The sequence below is a fragment of the Mytilus galloprovincialis genome, chromosome 6, assembly GCF_965363235.1.
Source record: "Mytilus galloprovincialis chromosome 6, xbMytGall1.hap1.1, whole genome shotgun sequence".
NCBI classification, from domain to species: domain Eukaryota; kingdom Metazoa; phylum Mollusca; class Bivalvia; order Mytilida; family Mytilidae; genus Mytilus; species Mytilus galloprovincialis.
In genome coordinates this window covers 64,770,479-64,790,073 of record NC_134843.1, presented here as the reverse complement: position 1 = coordinate 64,790,073, position 19,595 = coordinate 64,770,479, and the positions used below count along the sequence as shown (strand labels likewise).

The 19,595-nt window shown below is 31.3% G+C and overlaps 1 protein-coding gene across 4 annotated transcripts in view; it reads left to right on the top strand.

Moving 5' to 3' along the window:
- Positions 1-276: 276 nt before the first annotated feature.
- LOC143080110 (hemocyte protein-glutamine gamma-glutamyltransferase-like) overlaps positions 277-19,595 on the top strand; it is a 34,329-nt gene continuing 15,010 nt past the window's right edge. Inside the window, exons 1-3 of one of the 4 annotated variants that reach the window (XM_076255792.1) lie at positions 277-573; positions 14,820-15,032; positions 18,774-18,986. In XM_076255792.1, coding sequence (XP_076111907.1) covers positions 14,834-15,032; positions 18,774-18,986 — 412 coding nt within the window. In that variant the 5' untranslated portion in view covers positions 277-573; positions 14,820-14,833. Of the gene's footprint in view, positions 574-12,186; positions 12,334-12,965; positions 13,082-13,132; positions 13,194-14,819; positions 15,033-18,773; positions 18,987-19,595 lie in introns of those variants that run through there. The other 3 variants (XM_076255791.1, XM_076255793.1, XM_076255790.1) reach the window with 3 other exon arrangements.

Genomic DNA, 19,595 nt, shown 5'->3' with positions numbered 1-19,595 from the left:
TGATTAATTGCCACAACAAAACATGTTTCTTACATGAATGCAACAACAAATTATTTATATACAAATAAGCACATATTTGTTTTAAAGTTATGTGATAGTTTGCAAACAAATTAAAAATTCTGATTTTAACAATGCTTCCTTTTATGTCGCAAATATAATGTACATATCATGTAACTTATTTATTTAAGACTACACCTTAATTAGCCACAGCTGCATATCGTTGTGTATGATAGGGGTATAATAATAACTAAAAATCACCAAGGAGTTATGTGTAGTGGTATATTTTAGTTCATCAGAAGAATCGGCAACATAAGGACTAAATCGGTGAATCATGCCTTCGTGCATTTGAAACATTACCAACATTAAGAAGTTGACAAAATATAAAAAGAAAAATGAAAGACTACACCAAATCAGCGACATTCCCGATATCGGTTGATTGTATAATGGGGTTGTAATAGTGGCTAACAATCACTAAGATGGAGTGTGTACTTGTGCATTAAGAATATCAGAACAATCCAATAGTCGGCAACATATGGACTTTCCAAAAACGGTGAATCCTGCCTTTGTATTTAGGTAAGTTTTCATATTTTCCAAAATGTCATCAAAATTATATTTAAAAAAAAATCTCAAATAATTATCATTGAAAATATTGCAAGATAAAGTAACAATTTTGACCTATTTGGAAGAAGCTTTAACCCCATTACTTATTTAAGAGAACAAAATTATCTTGAGACGGAATTACATCGACAATAGACTCATACGCTTCGCGAATTCGTGAATTAATGTGTTGTTCGCGATCGGTCACTTGCTAAATTTAGCAAGCAATGTAGGCATGTGTAAGTGTATATGAATATTACAAAATAATGTTAGGAACTTTTTCACTTTCGGATTGAATTTTCGGCTCTCCTTTGACACCATTGGCAAGAATGATGATAGTCCGTTGGAAGGGAACGATAAATGGCTGACCCGTGTTAAGAGAAAGCCACATCTCTTGCACGTAAAAGACACCTATGTAGATTTTAAAAAGAGCAGGCTAATACGCGTATGGTTATGACTATATGCTTATATTCATGTGGTCTGCCGAAACGCGAATGGTCGAACTATTTATTATACTCGCTTAGTTATTAACGGGCATTACCATATTAGTTATTAACGGGCATTACCATATTAGTTATTAACGGGCATGACCATCTTATAATTCAGGCCATTTAGGTATTTTTCGAATAAATTCTACCTTTGGCAGTAACATACAGCTCATTTTCTGAACCAAAACCGTCACAAGTTACTAATTAAATTTCTTTATCTTTTACAAATATTGTCTGAATTCTGGCGTATTTGTGATTTTATCAACGCTAGCACCAATTTAACCTACCTTTCTCCTGGTTTTCGACTTTTCGCCCGTAAGTGAAACCACAGGCGTTTGAGACATGTATCAATTTTTATCTCTTTTAATGTGGTGTTCAAATTATCATTCCAGAAACAAATTTCTTTTAATTTCTACTTATTTTCATTTAAATGATCATGTTATCTTGCATCTAAATATAAACGATCTTTATGATAGTTCAAGATCGTATTAGTAAGAGCAAAACAGCATATAAAATATCTAAAACTAAAACCAATTTGAAATGTTCAAAAAATCTCAGTTTAACAAACACAATCAATTTTACTTTTGAGTAAAATTCACTTTGTTTGATTAATTATGTAACATTGATTATTATATGATTGGATACGTCAACATTTCATTTTAAGGAATTCATAATCATGCGACACCTTTTCAACGTCAACAATCATCACTTAATTTACCTGGATCATACGCGTATGATCGGACCACATCAGTTTATAAACATAGGGTCATGACCATACTCGTATGGTCCAAGTACTTATATGGTCCGGAACATATACACTCTTGTATACGTGCTTACAAATGAGAAACAAGTTTTAGGTGGCACGGTAGTATTTGCATTCCAGAATTTAGGTTGCTCTTTTGTGTACCCTACTTAGGTTAATGTATCTAAACAGTGTGATTGGACAAAAATACAGTATCAACTGAACATACTTTCCCAAACTGAGAGATGAATGAGGTGTAGAAAAATATGAAATAATTTTACATACAGATGAAAATGAATTTTTGAAAAAAAAAATTAAATTTTGTATTCACTGCATCATAAAAGACCTAAATGCACTAGTGGGCTTAGGTTTTTAAAAATAGCAAAAAAGTAAACGGTCATGATACATATTCGATTTCATTTCTGAATAGTAAAATGAAAGTACTTCAGTTAACTGTAAATGTACAATTTTTTGCAGTTTTAGAAAGTGGTGAACATTCTAAAAAGGCTATCAGTATGCCTTATAGGCCAGGAAATACTACCGTGCCACCTGAAGGGGGATATATATTTTTACACTAAATTATTAAAGGATTTTTTTTACCTATGCAATTTATAAGTTCATCAATAAAAAGTCGATTAAGGGCAACTATGATAAAAACAAGCCTTAAATTCCACCCCTGACAGTAAAAATTGCTGATTCAGCAAAGTTGGCCTGATCTGTGGGTAATAATGTAAAAATTTATCTAGCAAGTAGAACTTCATTTTTTATGTAACTTGCAATACGTTTTCAATTATAAATGCTCGCTTTAATTTTTCGCAGTGTCTGACACATGTGCAACCACTGAATTTTGAGACGCGACATTCTTCGGTTGCATGTACATCGAAATAAATAAATTGCATAATTTCTTATTTTTTTTCAATACAAGTACAGCTTTACTAGTTTTCTTCGGGTTTAATTTGTAGTTCTGATGTAACATGACACCAGTAGCAGCTTTTGGGGAACCAGTAAGTGGTTAAGGGGTCCTTACTTATTCATTTAACTCTCATATTGGTCTGAAATAGAGATAGAAATAGGGGTTTCTTTACATTGACTAGACATTATTTTTGACAAAGAATGTTTTTATGATGTTATATGTGACCAGCCACGACATATCCAGGCTTATGGAGGTAGAAAGTCATTGTGAGAAAAACGCCATTAACAATATGTGACTAGCCACTTCAAGGCTTAGGAGGGTACATTGTCTAAAATTTGCTTTTTGTATATTTATCAGAAGATCTAGTCATGTTTTTATGACATTTTTTGTTGTAAAAGCAACGAGTCATTTCGAAAACTGGTATGGAAATGAGACTGTTCGATGACGACTTTTATTTATTGAAGGCACTAATTTATAAAACACAAAATTGTATCTATTGGCTCTTAGTGATGTTCAATAGCGTATTTGAATAAAATATCAAAGACTTAAATTTACTACAATACAAACAATTCTGATCTCTATTTTAGAACATGTAATTTAAACTTGTTGAAATGAAGTTAGCTTAAAATTTGTCAATATAAACTTTAAAAATTCCTTTTTTTTTAAATTTAGATTTATTATGCATGTCTCTAAGCATAGTATGCGACGCGTAACAGTTCATGAGGTGTTCTCATATATGCATTTGATTCGGTGAATTTATTATGGATATATTTCAGACTTCATTTATGAAAAAAAAACCTTTAGAGCAGTCTCAGCATTTTTGTTTTGTTTGTAGCTCTATTTTAGAACATGTAATTTAAACTTGTTTAAATATGTTTCAAATTTGTCAAAATAAGCTTTACGAATTCCTTTTTTTTTTAGATTTATTATGCATGTCTCTTTACATAGTATGCAACACGTAACAGTTTATAAGTAGGTGTTCTCTTAAATGCATTTAATACGGTGCATTTATTATTATAGATATATTTAAGACTTCATTTATGAAAGGAAATCTATAGAGCAGAATTTTTTTTTTGTATCAATTTAAAATGTAGATTCAAATATTTTTCACTTCAAACAATAAACTGAAACTTCTTCAAAACTTATAAATGATGTATAATTCGGCGTTCGCAAAAAGAAGCCAAGGAAAATGTTTATCGCTTCTTTGCAATACGTATTTCATTGAATCACGATCATACTTATCATGTTTATAATTTTTCTAACAATGACGTTCTACCTCCATAAGCCTGTAAATGTCATGGCGGGTCACATATCAGCAAGATTAAATGGTTTATTCATTTTCCATGCAAATACCATTAATTGTTAAAATTTTCTGACAGTGAAAAGCATAATAAACGCAAATTGATTATGTAAGGGGACACAATTTGCCTTAATGCATACATGAAAAATAGACAAACAGTCAAATTTGAGATGTATTCTAGTACATGTATTGTGAAAAAGATTTTGGAATAATAGTTATTTGCAATCTAAAGACTCTTGTTGTACTGCCCTCATTATCTGGAAATGTTTGAAGCAGTATAAGGCATGCTGTAAAATGTGGAATGGACTTTAATATCATTTTTCATGATTTGGTGCTTAAACTGTTTCTTTCAGTCAAATTTACCATAAATAGAGTTGGCAATCCAATAATTTCTCCTGAATCACCATGTTTGACTTCTGTGTTGATTTGAAATATCATATATTTGGGTTTTGGACACTCCTTAAGTAAAAATGGTAAGATGAAAAAAAAGTGAAAATGTACCAGATGGGGTAGGGATGTAATGTTTCATTTGTTTTGGGAAATAAATGAGTGTAGACTAGTATTCTTTATTGTAATATGTTCCAAAGTAAGAAGTCTATGCATCATAGGTGTCATGACTGGTTTCAAGTTTGTTATGTCTTCATTAAGGTGGCACGGTAGTATTTGCATTCCAGAATTTAGGTTGCTCTTTTGTGTACCCTACATAGGTTAATGTATCTAAACAGTGTGATTGGACAACAAATACAGTATCAACTGAACATACTTTCACAAACTGAGGGATGAATGAGGTGTAGAAAAATATGAAATAATTTTACATAAAGATGAAAATAAATTTTTGATAATTTTTTGAGAATTTTGTATTCACTGCACCATAAAAGACCTAAATGTATTAGTGGGCTTAGGTTTTTAAAAATAGCAAAAAAAGTAAACGGTCATGATACATATTCAAATTCATTTCTAAATAGTAAAATGAAAGTACTTCAGTTTACTGTGAATGTAGAATTTTCTGCAGTGTTAGAAAGTGGGGAAAATTCTAAAAAGGCTATCATTATCCATTATGGGCCAGGAAATACTACCGTGTCACCTTTATTTTACAGAAACAAGTTACAAACTTATTTTGGATAACAATTTGTACAGAGCTTTTACTGCACTATATGTAAATAGAATACAAAAAGCATATCTTTTCAAATAAATGACAGTTTGAAACCCAATACACACTTAGTCTTTTGATTTTATAAATGGCTCATTTTATCTTCTAAGTTAAATGCAAATATTGTAAAACCAATTTATTAAAGGGAGTATCAAATCAGCGATAATCCGGATATCGGTTGACATTTTATAATGGGAGTGGAAGTTAAATCAAAATGGCAACCAGCTTTGCGGGTGTTGCATACTTGAACCTTTACACTTACAAATCACTATTTAACTTTATATCCCTTACATGAATGTAGTAATTTCATTTCATTACCTACAAAATATATGTTTAGATATTATTTTTTAAGAAAAAGGTCATGTTCTATTATAACAGGTCAAATCATATAACATTTACTCCTGGTTCAAAACTAACCTGCTATCATGTTTGTTTTGTATATCTATATCTTTAATTTATCGAAACCCCTATTAATAAAAAAAATGATCAAATAGGTTTAACTGTCAAACATAATAATTGATATACAATTGATAAAAGACAAGAAAAAGGTAGAGGTATCCAAAATCAAAGAAACCAGATACATGGTTAATTCCTTTCCAATTGATATTACTCCGTAGTGATTACAGATGACACTATTCTGCTCTTGATTTTTTTCTTGGAAGTGATAAGATTTGTTTCGATTGGTGCTGGAACTTTGCTGTTATAAACCGCTTTAAACAATCATCTCTGATACATGTACCAGGTTGAAATAACTGAAAAAAATACAAACACAAAAAAAGAAACAGAAAAAATCATAAAAAAACATAAAAAAAAACAACAAGGTAGAAATATATGAAATAAAAATGGACATGCATATGAAATGCACATTCATGCATATAAAAAAAAATCAAATGTCAATTCCAACATAGCATAATTATTTTGGCAAACTGTCCAACATATGCCAAAGTATAATTAAAAGTTGTGTTGACCTGATGCACATCCAATACATTTTAACACCTGAAAAATATTAAAATTTTTTAATGTGTGTCAAGTCATTTAAACATGAATACATAAAGTTTTCTCTGGGTGAATTCAGTTGACAAATAAAGGCAACATTAGTATACAGTTGTTCGAAGGTCATACATCGATTGAGGGAAACAAATTCGGCTTACAAACTATAACTGACGGAAACACATCAACTATAAGAGGAAATCAACGAAACAACAAAAACACTAAGTGGAAAAAAATCCCAAACGACAATGTAACACACACAGAAATGAACTATAAGATAACAACTGCCATTTTCCTGACATGGTACAGGACATATAAAGAAAAATGATGGGTTGAACCTGTTTTTATGGCTAGCCGAACATCGCACTTTTAGGGCAATGGCTAATATAATACTTAAAGGACAACATTACATGACAGGACTATAATACAAATAAATGCAAGAACATTCAGACAGTGAAATACACAAATGAACAATACAATAATACATTTCGACATACTACTGAAAACTTTTGCCCCTGTCCTAAGTCAGGAATCTGATGTACAGAAGTTGTCGTTTGTTTATGTAATTTTTACGTGTTTCTCGTTTCTCGTTTTTTATATAAATTAGACCGGTGGTTTTTGTTTGAATGGTTTTACACTAGTAATTTTAGGGCCCTTTATAGCTTGTTGTTCGATGTGAGCCAAGGCTCCGTATTGAAGGTCGTACATCGACCTATAATGGTTTACTTTTATAAATTGTTATTTGGACGGAGAGTTGTCTCATTGGTACTCACACCACATCTTCCTATATCTATATAGTTATCCAAGGTACCAGGCTTGTAATTTGATACGTCAGACGTGCATTTCATCTACAAAAGACTCAAAAATTATATCTTTTGTCTAAAATGTTTCTATTAACAGATAGTTTTTCTTTCAAACATCAAACAGTACTTTACCCCTATTCAGAAGATCCTCGTGGGAACTAGTAATGAGGTTATTTTCACAGCGTTTGGTAAAAATAATGTATTTGGTAGTTAATCAAGGCTTTGGACTACCTTAAAGAAATTTATTACTCAAGTTTAAATTCCTTCGTTGATGATGAAAATAACACTTTACATTTCGTGAAACCGAAGTGTTTCTCTGAAACTACTTTTTTGCACATTGTTTACCGTGTTCAACAAGTGTCAATGCTTAAACACGTCAATGATGAATCTTGCGTATATTATTTTATAAGTAAGGGTCAAGTCTATTTTGATTGCTAAAAAAGTTTGTTTTTAAACAGGGAGCAAAAAACTGAAACATTCTTATCTCTTTATGTTAACCTTCATTTACCGACTTTATAACAACATGAGCAACAAGACAGTTGCCACATGTGGAGGAGGATCTGCTTCCCCTTTCAGAGCACCTGAAATCACTTCTAGTTTTTGGTGAGGATCGTATTGTTTTTGTACCCCTATTTGTGACATTTTGTTCACACAATATTGTCAATACAATGGAAATTGGTGCGACTGTCATTGATGCGACTGTCGTACAAGTGATAGGTTTAGCGCTATAAAACAAAGTTCAATAAACCATTTTCTACATTTGAAAATGCCTGTACCAACTCAGGAATATGACAGTTGTTGTCCATTCGTTTGATGTGTTTTGTCATTTGATTATAGACTTTCTGATTGAATTTTCCTCGGAGTTCAGTATTTTTGTGGTTTTTCTTTTTTTTTTCACAAGAGAGTGATCTATTTTAATAACTAAATCTTCTTTTAATGCATTAAAAGTGCAACATGACATAACATTAATACACAAATATATACAAAATCAATCAGCCATCCTTAATCCGTCTATGGTGAAAATTGGGTTAAAATCTATAAATACCCAAATATACTTTGATCACAGATCAACAATGATTTATATTCCGTGATGTGAATTTGGATGTTAATTTATTCGTAGGAGTGACTCTTGTCGATCTATCAATTTATAAAGACACGTTTACTATATTTGTTGCAATACATTAAAAACAACAGGATCATAGTTATCTTCTATTTTCAAATTGGTAAACATTTAACAAAAAGTATTCAATTTAAAACACGAAAAAATATACAATTTTTTTCACGTTGCAATTTTAAAGTTTCTTATCTCGCCTATCTGTAATACTTGAGACTCGTTCGTATTTATTTTGGATCAGACTGTACACACTGTAAATCCCCTAAATATTGGTGTAAACAGTGTTTTAGTACACCAAACAGTCTATTTCTGTTATCCAACTGCAAAAAAGGGGAAAGATACTTAAGCGACAATCAAAGTAAGTATATCACAGAAAAAGGACAAAAAATGGCATAAAAAAGATAAAACAACCAAACAACACCATTTTATATAACATTCGTCTGTTTATAGTAAGACTATTGCAGTAAGAAAACCAGGTCGGGTATAAAGAGATAGATTTTGATAGCAGATAATACACTGCACCTTATTATGAGCCACGTAATGTTCAAGTACTAATTTAAAATTCGGCATAACAAATTTATTGACACACAACTTATCTGAATATATATCAACAATGATTCCTTATGTGTTAAAGATCAATGTAAATATTGCATAACATATTTATTAAAGGGTACGCCAAATCATCGATATTTGATATAAAGTATGCGTTTCTCAAGTGCATGTTCGTTGAATAAAACACTACACGATACACTAGTAATGTGTAAAGATATATCATTTTGAGTGTTTAAAACTAAAACGCCATTAATATAATACTGACCTACGATTAAACAGGAAATCAAATGAATTATAGAAAAGATGAAACGGGTTAAATTAAAGAACATTATGGTTTGACTTATTTATATATAATTGTTAAGAGATACGGAAAATTACCCAGATGCATCATGGCTGTTAATGCAAACTTTTTTTCAACAGAGTTTTCAAATGAAACAATTCACCCAATCATTTATTTCTTGCAAGGGGTTAACATTTTATCGTGTCTTGATCGCTAACGGTTAGTGGAAAACACCTCATACATGTTATGCATCTGTATTACTGTTGGTATAGATTAAAATGTTTTAGAGCCATGGATTAACTTGACAAATAGCATAAGCAGCACGAAGGGTGCCACATGTGGAGCAATATCTGCTAAACTCTTCCAGAGCACCTTCAGTTTTTGGTTGGGTTCGTGTTGCTTAGTCTTTAGTTTTTTTGTTGGGTCTTCTGTACTTTTATCAAAGTTTTGTATACAGTTGATTTATAATTATGACCATATATCAATGATAATTCATGTCAACACAGAAGTGCTGACTACTTGGCTGGTAATACCCTCGGGGAAACAAAATCTCCAAAGCTGTTTCATCGACCTAGTGGTTGTAAATAAACTCATCATAGATACCAGGACTGTTTATCATCGTAATTTTGCTAACCGCAGCAATAGTTCAGAAATTGTGAAGTCGATATCCACCTAGTCAAACAAAATATTTGAAAATATGGCTTCTCCAATACCAACAAAGTATGTAAAAGTACATAAAAAACTTTTCCCGTTGTCACAATTATATATCCGGTAAGGGTGACACATCTGCCTACAGACTGCCCTTGTAAACATACACGTTAAAAATCTCGCTGGGTGTGGTGGTCTTGTTCACAAGAGGGTAAATATTCATAAATCATTATGATGTTTACATTTTAAAAGTCTATTTAACTTGCCAGCAGACGTTAAGCAGTCAGCACGTTCATAGTTATCCTCTTATATTTGATGAGTTTCCCTCAGTTTTAGTTCGTAACTCGTAATTTATTATTTTCTCAATCGATTTATGAATTTCGAACAGCGGTATACTACTGTTGCCTTTATTTAGCTATTGAAAGGCATGTAAATGGTAAAAGCAGGTTGTCATAAAAATCCATTTTTGTTTACTACGGTAAAATAATAACCACTAATAACACTTTGGCAGATTGTACCAGGATACATGTTTGTTTAGTCGCTTAAAAGACGAGATATCTTAAAAGAGCGTCATATACTGTTACTGGAAAAAATAAAAATGCTATGTGAAAGAAACCATTTAATTTATTATAAGCTATTATATTCAACGTTAGTAAAGTAAATGCATTCATATCATCAAATTATCCTTCAACTGTGTGTATCAGTGACATTAACATATTTTTTTATTGGTCTTGCAAAACAAAATCTCTTTATCAAATACAGCAGCCGACTTCGTTACATTTTGTAAGATTTTGAAAAGCCATTATATTTGCATTTGACGAGTCAAATTTATTCATTTCAGCCGACTTACACAAATTTTTCACATTATTTTCTGCTTAATATGAGCATTTTTATGCAGCAAGTACATTAGTATTGACAAGTAGGGTTATTGTGAATCTTAATCGAGATTAATACACATTTTTAGGCAAAAAAGCTTAGATTTTAAAACAATCCAATGCAATGACTCTTGCTTGTTAAACTTCAGTAGCAAATATTACAGATGTGTCAGTTTTGTGCATATGAAGTGAATATTCTCCGTTTAATATTTTACTGAAATTAAAACCCAAATGTCTTTGATTAGAAACAATAATAAAATCCCAAATATGTATAATTATGCAGAATTCTTTTATTTTATGTTTTATTTTTGGACCCGACTTATGTATCGAAAACAATGAAAAATACATTATGTTCGAAAAAGCGTTTTTCATCGTTACGTTCATACGGGGTTTATGTACTCTTTTGTGTGCACTAAATAAAAGTTCTTTTTGTACATAGACGCTAATTATTATATGTACATTTTGGTTAATAATTGTATGTAAAAAGCCTATACTATATTTTATCTATCGATTTACGATTTTCGAACAGCGGTATACTACTGTTGCCTTTATTTATCTAAATTATATACTTACAATTATACCCATATTTCAGTTTAAAAACTTGAAATTTTGCAACCAAATCCACTATAACTGATCATGATATTTTGTAAGTTCAATATTAATTATAGTGTGTGATAACATTGTGTGAGGGAATTCGACGTTTGATGTACCACTGTTCACTCCAGTGCAATTTATGACAATACCACTGCATCAATCAGAATTATTTTTTTTGCAGTGTTTTAAGAAATGATTTGCTTTGTTGTCACGTATTATTTGTGAAACATTCAATGTTTTAAAAAGGCGAATTTTCTTTATAAAGTCAATGATTATGTTGACTTTTGAAGGCCAAACTTTCTACAGCCTTAAATACGCTAATGAAAGATCCAAAAACTATACCAATACATAACGACATGATTATGAAATTATAACAAATCTATTGGTTAACTAATTTTTACTCGTTATTGCAAAATAATGAACTTAATATATCTGACATTTTCTCCCTACCCAGTTTACCCCTATACATTTTTATGATGTGGACTGGTCATTGTTATTGAATCGTAGGCAATTTGATTGGATTAAGTTGTTATTAGTTTACCTTCAAACTTGTTTATGCTTTTCATACATGACTATTGATTAATTAGAACGTGCATGAATCATGTGACCGGTAGCTAAAATGACCTTCAAACTGGACACTGGACGAGTCAATATTATGTTTTATCAATGAAAGTTAAGGTATGAAAGGTAAGAATTGCCACTTATTCGATTTTCACAAAATTTTCGGAATATACAGTTGGAAAGGTTATTTTTTAAAAGCCTATTGTGAAGAGTAAAGAGAAAGTTTACAAATAATACGTTTTGTTCCATTAAACAAGTCATTTTCGTAAGAGAAATACCGAAATATATTTTACGCACGACTACGGCAGGTAAAATTATTATTTATCATAATAAAAAAAGCATTTTTCAGTCTCATTGGAATATGTTGATTACAATTAATCCCAAACTTAAGAAGTAAGTAACTAAAGTCAAAATATGTCCGATCTGCCTATTTCTGCACATCAAAAGTCAATACGATCGTTTTAAAGTCAATTTCGTCTACCTCACAAAATCTTGTTAGGCACTATACATATAACTGTTGTATTAAAGGGAACATCAAATCAGCGACAATCCTGACATCAGTTGGCGTTCGTAATGTGGGTGGGCCTTGATTTAAAACGGTAAATACACCAGAATGCGGTGGATATATTTACATTCACATTTTTATATCACTAGTAAACAGTATATACCATACAGGGAAATTGCTAAAATTATTGAATCTTAAGTTACCTTGTTAAATCGAATTCGGTAAGTTCTTTTAATATATAATTTTACCAGAAAATATAATATATTTAAACAAAAATATTTAAAGCAAATACTGGACTGTCAAGAAACTCGTCAAAGCATATCATGTATAGATTTGTGTGCAAGTTGTTAAAAGTACATGTATTAATATTGTTGCAAGAGCTTAGTTTTTAGAACTTCCCATCACAACCGTTAGGATAATATCTCTATTCAAGCTGTTTGAATGGTATAATGCATTGCAAAGTTTAAGATTTTTCTAAATCGATTAAATATGTTTTTGCGCAAGATCATTTTTTTTCTAGAAATGTAATGACGTTTTTAAACTTTATCCATTTGATATCAACTTATTTATAATTCAGTTTCGCATAGCATGCTATACCTTGTTGCTAGGTCGACTGTCATACTAGTGACAGGTTTAGCTAGCTATAAAATCAGGTTTAATCCACCATTTTCTACATAAGGAAATGTCAATACCAAGTCTAGAATGTGACAGTAGTTGTCCATTCGTTTGACGTGTTTGAGCTTTTGATTTTGCAATTTGATAAGGGACTTTCCGATTTTATTTTTCGTTGGAGTTCGGTATTTATGATGCCTTATTTTACTGTTGAGCTCGCTATAAAATTACCTTGCTACTGGTATAAAATCAGACACCTTAATGATTGTCCGCTATAACGATTGATAACAGTTTTGAGGAGTATTTACGAGGTTTATTTTTGTTCAACATATATATAAGGAAAAATATATTTTGAAGGTGAGCTTTCAATAAATAACTAACAACTTACAATTCCTTGTGAAAGAAATTATTTAATGCATTTCAATGTATAATTATTACGTTTTAAAAAGTGAATGTGTTCATGTTTCTAGTAAGTAAAAATCTTAAAACTGTTTGTATCAGTAAATGATTGAAGCTACTATGATTCACAACGTTTTGAACAAAGAAAGCTTGATGCCTTTACCTAAAGTATAATTGTGTGTCGATGTTCTCATAGTGACCTTCATCATTACTGATTTGTAAGTTTTCTAGAGCTCCCGTTTACATGTAACCGTCGGGATTCTATACAGTTTATAATAAAAGTCTGGTGTTAAATTACAGTAAATTACAAGTTACATTTGATAAATCTAATTTACTTAAAATTTGACGACGTATACATATTTGTTACATAATTTTCCTGTTCTAAAAAGTCATGTGCAGTAGTTTTTCTGTTGGTGTTTTGTTTATCTTTTATTATGCTACAATGAATGATAGACAGTGTTAAATGTCAAAATTATTTAAATGCAATTTATTCAAAATTGTCCTTAAAATGTTTGAACAGAACATACTAGGTAGCAGTAATCAAGGACGTAGAATCGTCTTTGTAGACTCGCTTTAAATGCTGGAGGTCATTGCTTTTTTTTCTAGCCGGGAAAAATCAACGGGTTTCATTTTTTGTTGTTGCTGACGTAGCTTCTCAGGATATGAGTAAAGTTTGTTAGTTTCGGTGATAGTTCACTTCTTCAAACATGTATATTCTGACACTGTTTGATCCGGGTGAAAGTAATTTGAAAGTACAATATAACCCATGACATGACAGTTAATCAATTAAGGAACGTCTCTTATGTATTTTAATAATTCCTATGATTAAACATACATGTAAATGATAACTATTATCAATAGCCCACGCCCAGTGACTTTTAAAAGTAATTCTTCTTAAGTATTTGAATAAATTTAACTCATACATTTTGATTTCTCGTTTACGGTTCTTTCGTGCCACTACACGCTGAACAATACATCAAATAAATCAAAAAGATGAACAATCTTGTAAAGTCTATTTTGCTCGATTGTCAAAATAGAGTTCTCAACATTTAAAAAACTTTAAGTTAGTGCCTTTCTTTTTATTTTTTTTTATTTTAAAAGATCCATGCTTTCCTTTCATAAAAAGTTTTTTTTGTTGTCTCTCCAGTATACAACAAATCATTTATTTCTTAAAGTGCACCTAATCGATTTTCAATTAAATGTTTACCATACGTTTTTTCCGCTTCGAACATGACTGGACACTTTTAATAATAATATTTATCTGTTCGATATAAAAAAAAAAGGCGATGTGTTATGATTACCAATGAGACAACGATCCCTTTAAGTTCAATTTAAGTGGAAGTACAAATGTAAGCAATTATATAAGATACCATACGGCCTACAATCGTATAAAAGACAACGATTGTAATTACTGGGGGGAAAGCGGCTGTGCGTAACTTCCGTTACGGACAGCCCAATATGGCAGATAGCAGTCTCGGTAAGAATTTATATTTCCCAAATACTTTTGATCGAAAGCATTGTTGATAGAGAAAATTCGTAATTGTCTGTGTGATATATAGAAAAACATGAATATCAAGTGTTCTGGAGATAAAATAACGATATAATGGTTTTATACGACTTTTACAAAAACCAGTGGTAATGTTTTGACAAAATTAACTAATTAATCACAAAAAATAATTTGAACATGTTCTTACAGAAATTATTAACAAGATGAGGAGAATGTATATTAATGGAAGCACAACTGGATACAGAAGAACGTATTGCAGGCATACTAGAACACCTACCAATTCAATATCTCGAACATTTTCTGAGGTTATTTATAGCCGTGGACATAGATATAGACAACCAAACAGTGAACCAGGAACATCCATCACCAGTCATGGTAGAAGACCACTGGTACCACCAACAGGTAATCGTGTTTTCATGCTCCATTATGAGGATTATGTTTTCTGTTCTGTCGTCCGTTCGTCCGTCCGTTTGTCTGATCGTCTGTCCGTCTGTCCCGCTTTAGGTTAAAACTTTAGGTTAACGTTTTTGGTCGAGGTAGTTTTTTTATGAAGTTGAAGTCCAATCAACTTGAAACTTAGTTCACATATTCCATGATATATGATCTTTCTCATTTTAATGCCAAATTAAAGTTTTTACCCCATTTTCACAGTACACTAGACATAGAAAATGATAGTGCAGATGGGGCATCTTTGTACTATGGACACATTCTTGTCTTTATATTAGTTTTTTGTTTATTTGGTGTCACTGACTGTTAAGTTTTATTTCTTGTTTTTCCCTCTATTGTTTGTGTTTTTGTACATGGGTTCGTCTGACCTTGTAATAGTACTTTTTTAAAGTTTCTTACATTTATACATTGATTTAAAAAACAAATCGGATACATTAACATGCACGTTCTGTATATGCACAGACATTGTTGGTTAATAAAAATTTCCATGTTTTGACATAAATGTTAATATTGGGAATGAAAGATTCGTAACAAAAATATTTAAATTGAAATTTGCATTTCATAATGTTTTCTTTTGAATTTCATAACTCTTGGTTTTTTTTTTATTCACACTATGTATAAATGATATGCATTATATCACGTGTACATTTAACAATGTTAGCTTTGATCATCGTCTACCAGGTAATTACAAACTTGACAATTGTTTACCTGGTAACTGCAGACTTGACCATTGTTTACCCGGTAACGACAGACTTGACAATCGTTTACCCGATACCTACAGACTTGATTATCGTTTACTAGATAACTACAGACTTGATTATCGTTTACCAGATAACTACATACTTGATAATCGTTTACCCGATAACTACAGAGTGACTTGATTATCGTTTACCCGATAACTACAGACTTAATATTGTTTACCCGGTAACTACAGACTTGACCATCGTTTACCGGGTAATTACAGACTTGACAATCGTTTACCCAGCAACTAAAGACTTGACCATCGTTTACCCGGTAAATACAGACTTAACCATAGTTAAGCCTGTAACTGCAGACCTGACCACCACTGTTTACACGGAAACTGTAGACTTGACCATCGTTTATCCGGTAATACAGACTTGACCATCGTTTACCCGGTAACTGTAAAACTCTTTAAATGAATAAGTAGTGAAGTTTACTTACATAACATTATTTTCTCGTTGGTGACTTTCGATATATGTCATCACAAATTTTACAAGCTTTTTGTCTCGTCTCGACAAAGTAAAAAAAAATCGACTTATATGTACCTTTACGGTGGGTCAAACAAGTCAATTATATTTTGTATTCAGTGGTTATACGTATTTTATTTTTGTTGGATTCGTGTTACTTAATCATCAGTTGTCTGTATAGTGTTATCTTTTGTGGACTTGTTCTGTCTTTTCCATTTTTTTTCTTTTTGACAATATGCATGGTGTTATATTGTTGTCCCCTAGATATCGTCTCCCGGTAATATCAACGAACCTATTTACGATTGAATAATATTTGCAACTTTGCATTCCCTATTTAAGCGACCTCAGATAATAATATAACAATTGACAATTTGCAGTTGATTTAATGAACATTCGTAAGGCGTTGGCAGTAAAATTTTGGAAAACGTGTATGATCTTGCCTTTTAGGCAGAGGTAGTTTAGGTACATGTATGATTCATCATACATTGAAAGAATAATTTAGGAACGAGCTACATACTGGCTACATACATTGTGTAAATAAATGTACCTCTTGGACGACTTGTCACTGCCGAATGGTCCTTGTCAGTTATAAAATTAAAAGTACATCGTTCGGAGAAAATTTCAATAAACATACCAATCGAAGGTTGCAAAAACAAAATAATGATAATGATGTGTCAATCATTCCTTTGATTGTTTGTTTATTTAACCGATTGTAAAACAGCGTTGACTACCGAATGTTCGGTAAATATACAAATTGCGTAGTACATGGTCGAATGTTTACAAGTGTTTTTTTTATACGAGCTTTAGAAACATCGGATAGAAAAAGCATCACGACTTAAAAAAAATGCAGTGGAGAATTCGGTGCTAAGAGGTAAATCTGTCGTTTTGATCATGGTAAAAAATTGTAGTGCTATAATTATTAGTACAAATATGGGATAAATTCACTTATACACCTGTATTCATAGTCTTCATATTGAAAGATGGCAGGATGGAACCCAAAACTCTTTAATGAATGAAATTTACTATGCTTCTATTTCGCTGTCGATTACAATGCTAGACATTTTTGCACATAATTTAAGGGAAAACCTTGACATTATTAATAAAACACTTTAACATGTCTGTTGAAGGAGTTTCTTTATAAATATTCATATCACTTTTAAACACTAACACTCTATATTAAGAAAAAAAAATGATTTAAATTTAACATTTGATTTCAATTTGACTCAGCAGGGTTGAACTAAATTCAAATTTGTATTGCGTATTTAAAAGTACAAACAAAATCTAATGGTTTATTTTGTTGCTAGGTAATTGTGCAGTTCTTGAACGAAATAATATCACTTAGGAGGTAAAATTAAATGACAAGTTTTCTAAAGATTCACATAAGGATTACTTGATACATAAAATTCAGCCGGTTTACACGTACGCCAACAGTTTGTATTCAATTTAAAAAAAAATTGTTTTACTTCACGACAACTTGGATTAAAGATCAGAATCAGACTTTGGTGTCAAAAATAAATAAGTGCGAATGCATTAAATTTACATCAGAATAAAAAAAAATAAACTTTATCATTTTGCAGGCTTTGGTTTACTTAAAATATATTTGGTGTAGAATGCATTGGAAACAAATGACTAAGGGAAATAAATCAACGGTACATAATCGCGTGCATACATGTTTCATTGGTTATACAAAAAAAAGTATTTGATATAGATCTTTACTTTTAAAAAACAAAAGTGTCAGGTTATTGTTCTCTAAAAAGGAAGATTGCAAATGAGATAACTTTTCACAAGAGACCAAATGACACCGAAAATAACAACAATAGGTCAATATACTGCCTTCAACAATGAGCAAAGCTCATACCGCATAGTCAACAGTAAAAGGCCCCGAAATGACAAATGTAAAGCAATTCAAACGTGAAAACTAACGGCCTAATTGATGTATAAAAAGGAACGAAACACAATTATGTAACACAGCAACAATCTTTAGAGTTATTTTTTAAGCCATATTAAAGCTATCATCACTTAGTATTGATTATAGTTTACTTGGTAGATAATTTTGAGATAATTAAACTAACGGTACGCGGTACTGTTGTATTTATGTTTTAAGCCAGATAAAAGCCACCAATTTTCCGAGTCAAGAATGTGACAACTGTTTTCCATTCTTTCCATTGGTTGTTCATATAGTTGAGCATTTGGTTTTGTATGGTTTTAAGGACTTCCATTTTTTTTAAATTTAACCTTGAGTTCAGTATGTTTGTTCAACATGATACTTTTGTCATAAAGTTGAGGATTAGTAAAAATTGAGCTTTGATTTTTTTTTATCAATTTTCTTTAATTTATTGATTTCCACATAATCACATAGATCCTTGTTTGTTGTCGTTTTTATGTCTATAAAAATAGATATGCGGTACATGGCGATTAAACAGCAATCCAACATCAAAAGAACACCAACATTTTATTTAATAATTTCGTTTGATATTATTTGTTTCAGTTCAACAACCCCCAGTCAGCCAAGACCTTCAGGTGGAGGACATAGATTTTAACGTCTTTAACAACAGCAAAAATCACGTGACTGACGAATATCATATAAGCGAGACTGTAAGAGATTTGGTTGTGAGACGTGGACAACCATTTGACATAACCATAGCGTTTAACAAAAAGTATGATCCAAAGAAAGATGATCTTAAATTAGTTTTCCTGGCAGGTAATTTAAGTAATATTTTGATATGCCTGTATTTATTGTTCAATTAAGGAATGACTGTAATATTTTTTCTGTCTATGAAGAAATAACATAAAAAATTTGGTGCACACTGAATAACGCGCGTAGCGGGTTATTTAACAGTGTGCACCACATTTTTTATGTTATTTCGAATAGACAGAAAAAATATTACAGTCATTTCTTATAATTTAATTCTAAATTCCATTTTAAACCGTAGAAAACCATGAAAAAACGTTGATGACGTCACGGTCACAGGACTAAATTATGTCTATGGGCTCATAACAAAATAACGTCAGCCAATCAGAAGACGCGTTACATCCTATTTAAATTATATGCTTTTAATAATATAACTAATGATATATCTCGAGCAGGTACAGATTTTCCTTCAAGAAGACACGTCCATTCAGAATGGATTTAATATTCGACATCTATGTTAAGATAATGTTTGCGCCATGCTAGACTTCTCAATCGTCACAAATGCTTTTTTTCTCCGATACTTTCAAATTATTTACGGGAATATGTAGTATGATTACCAATAAGACAACTCTCCACCAGAGAAAAAAATACAAAGAAACTAACAACTATAGATTGACG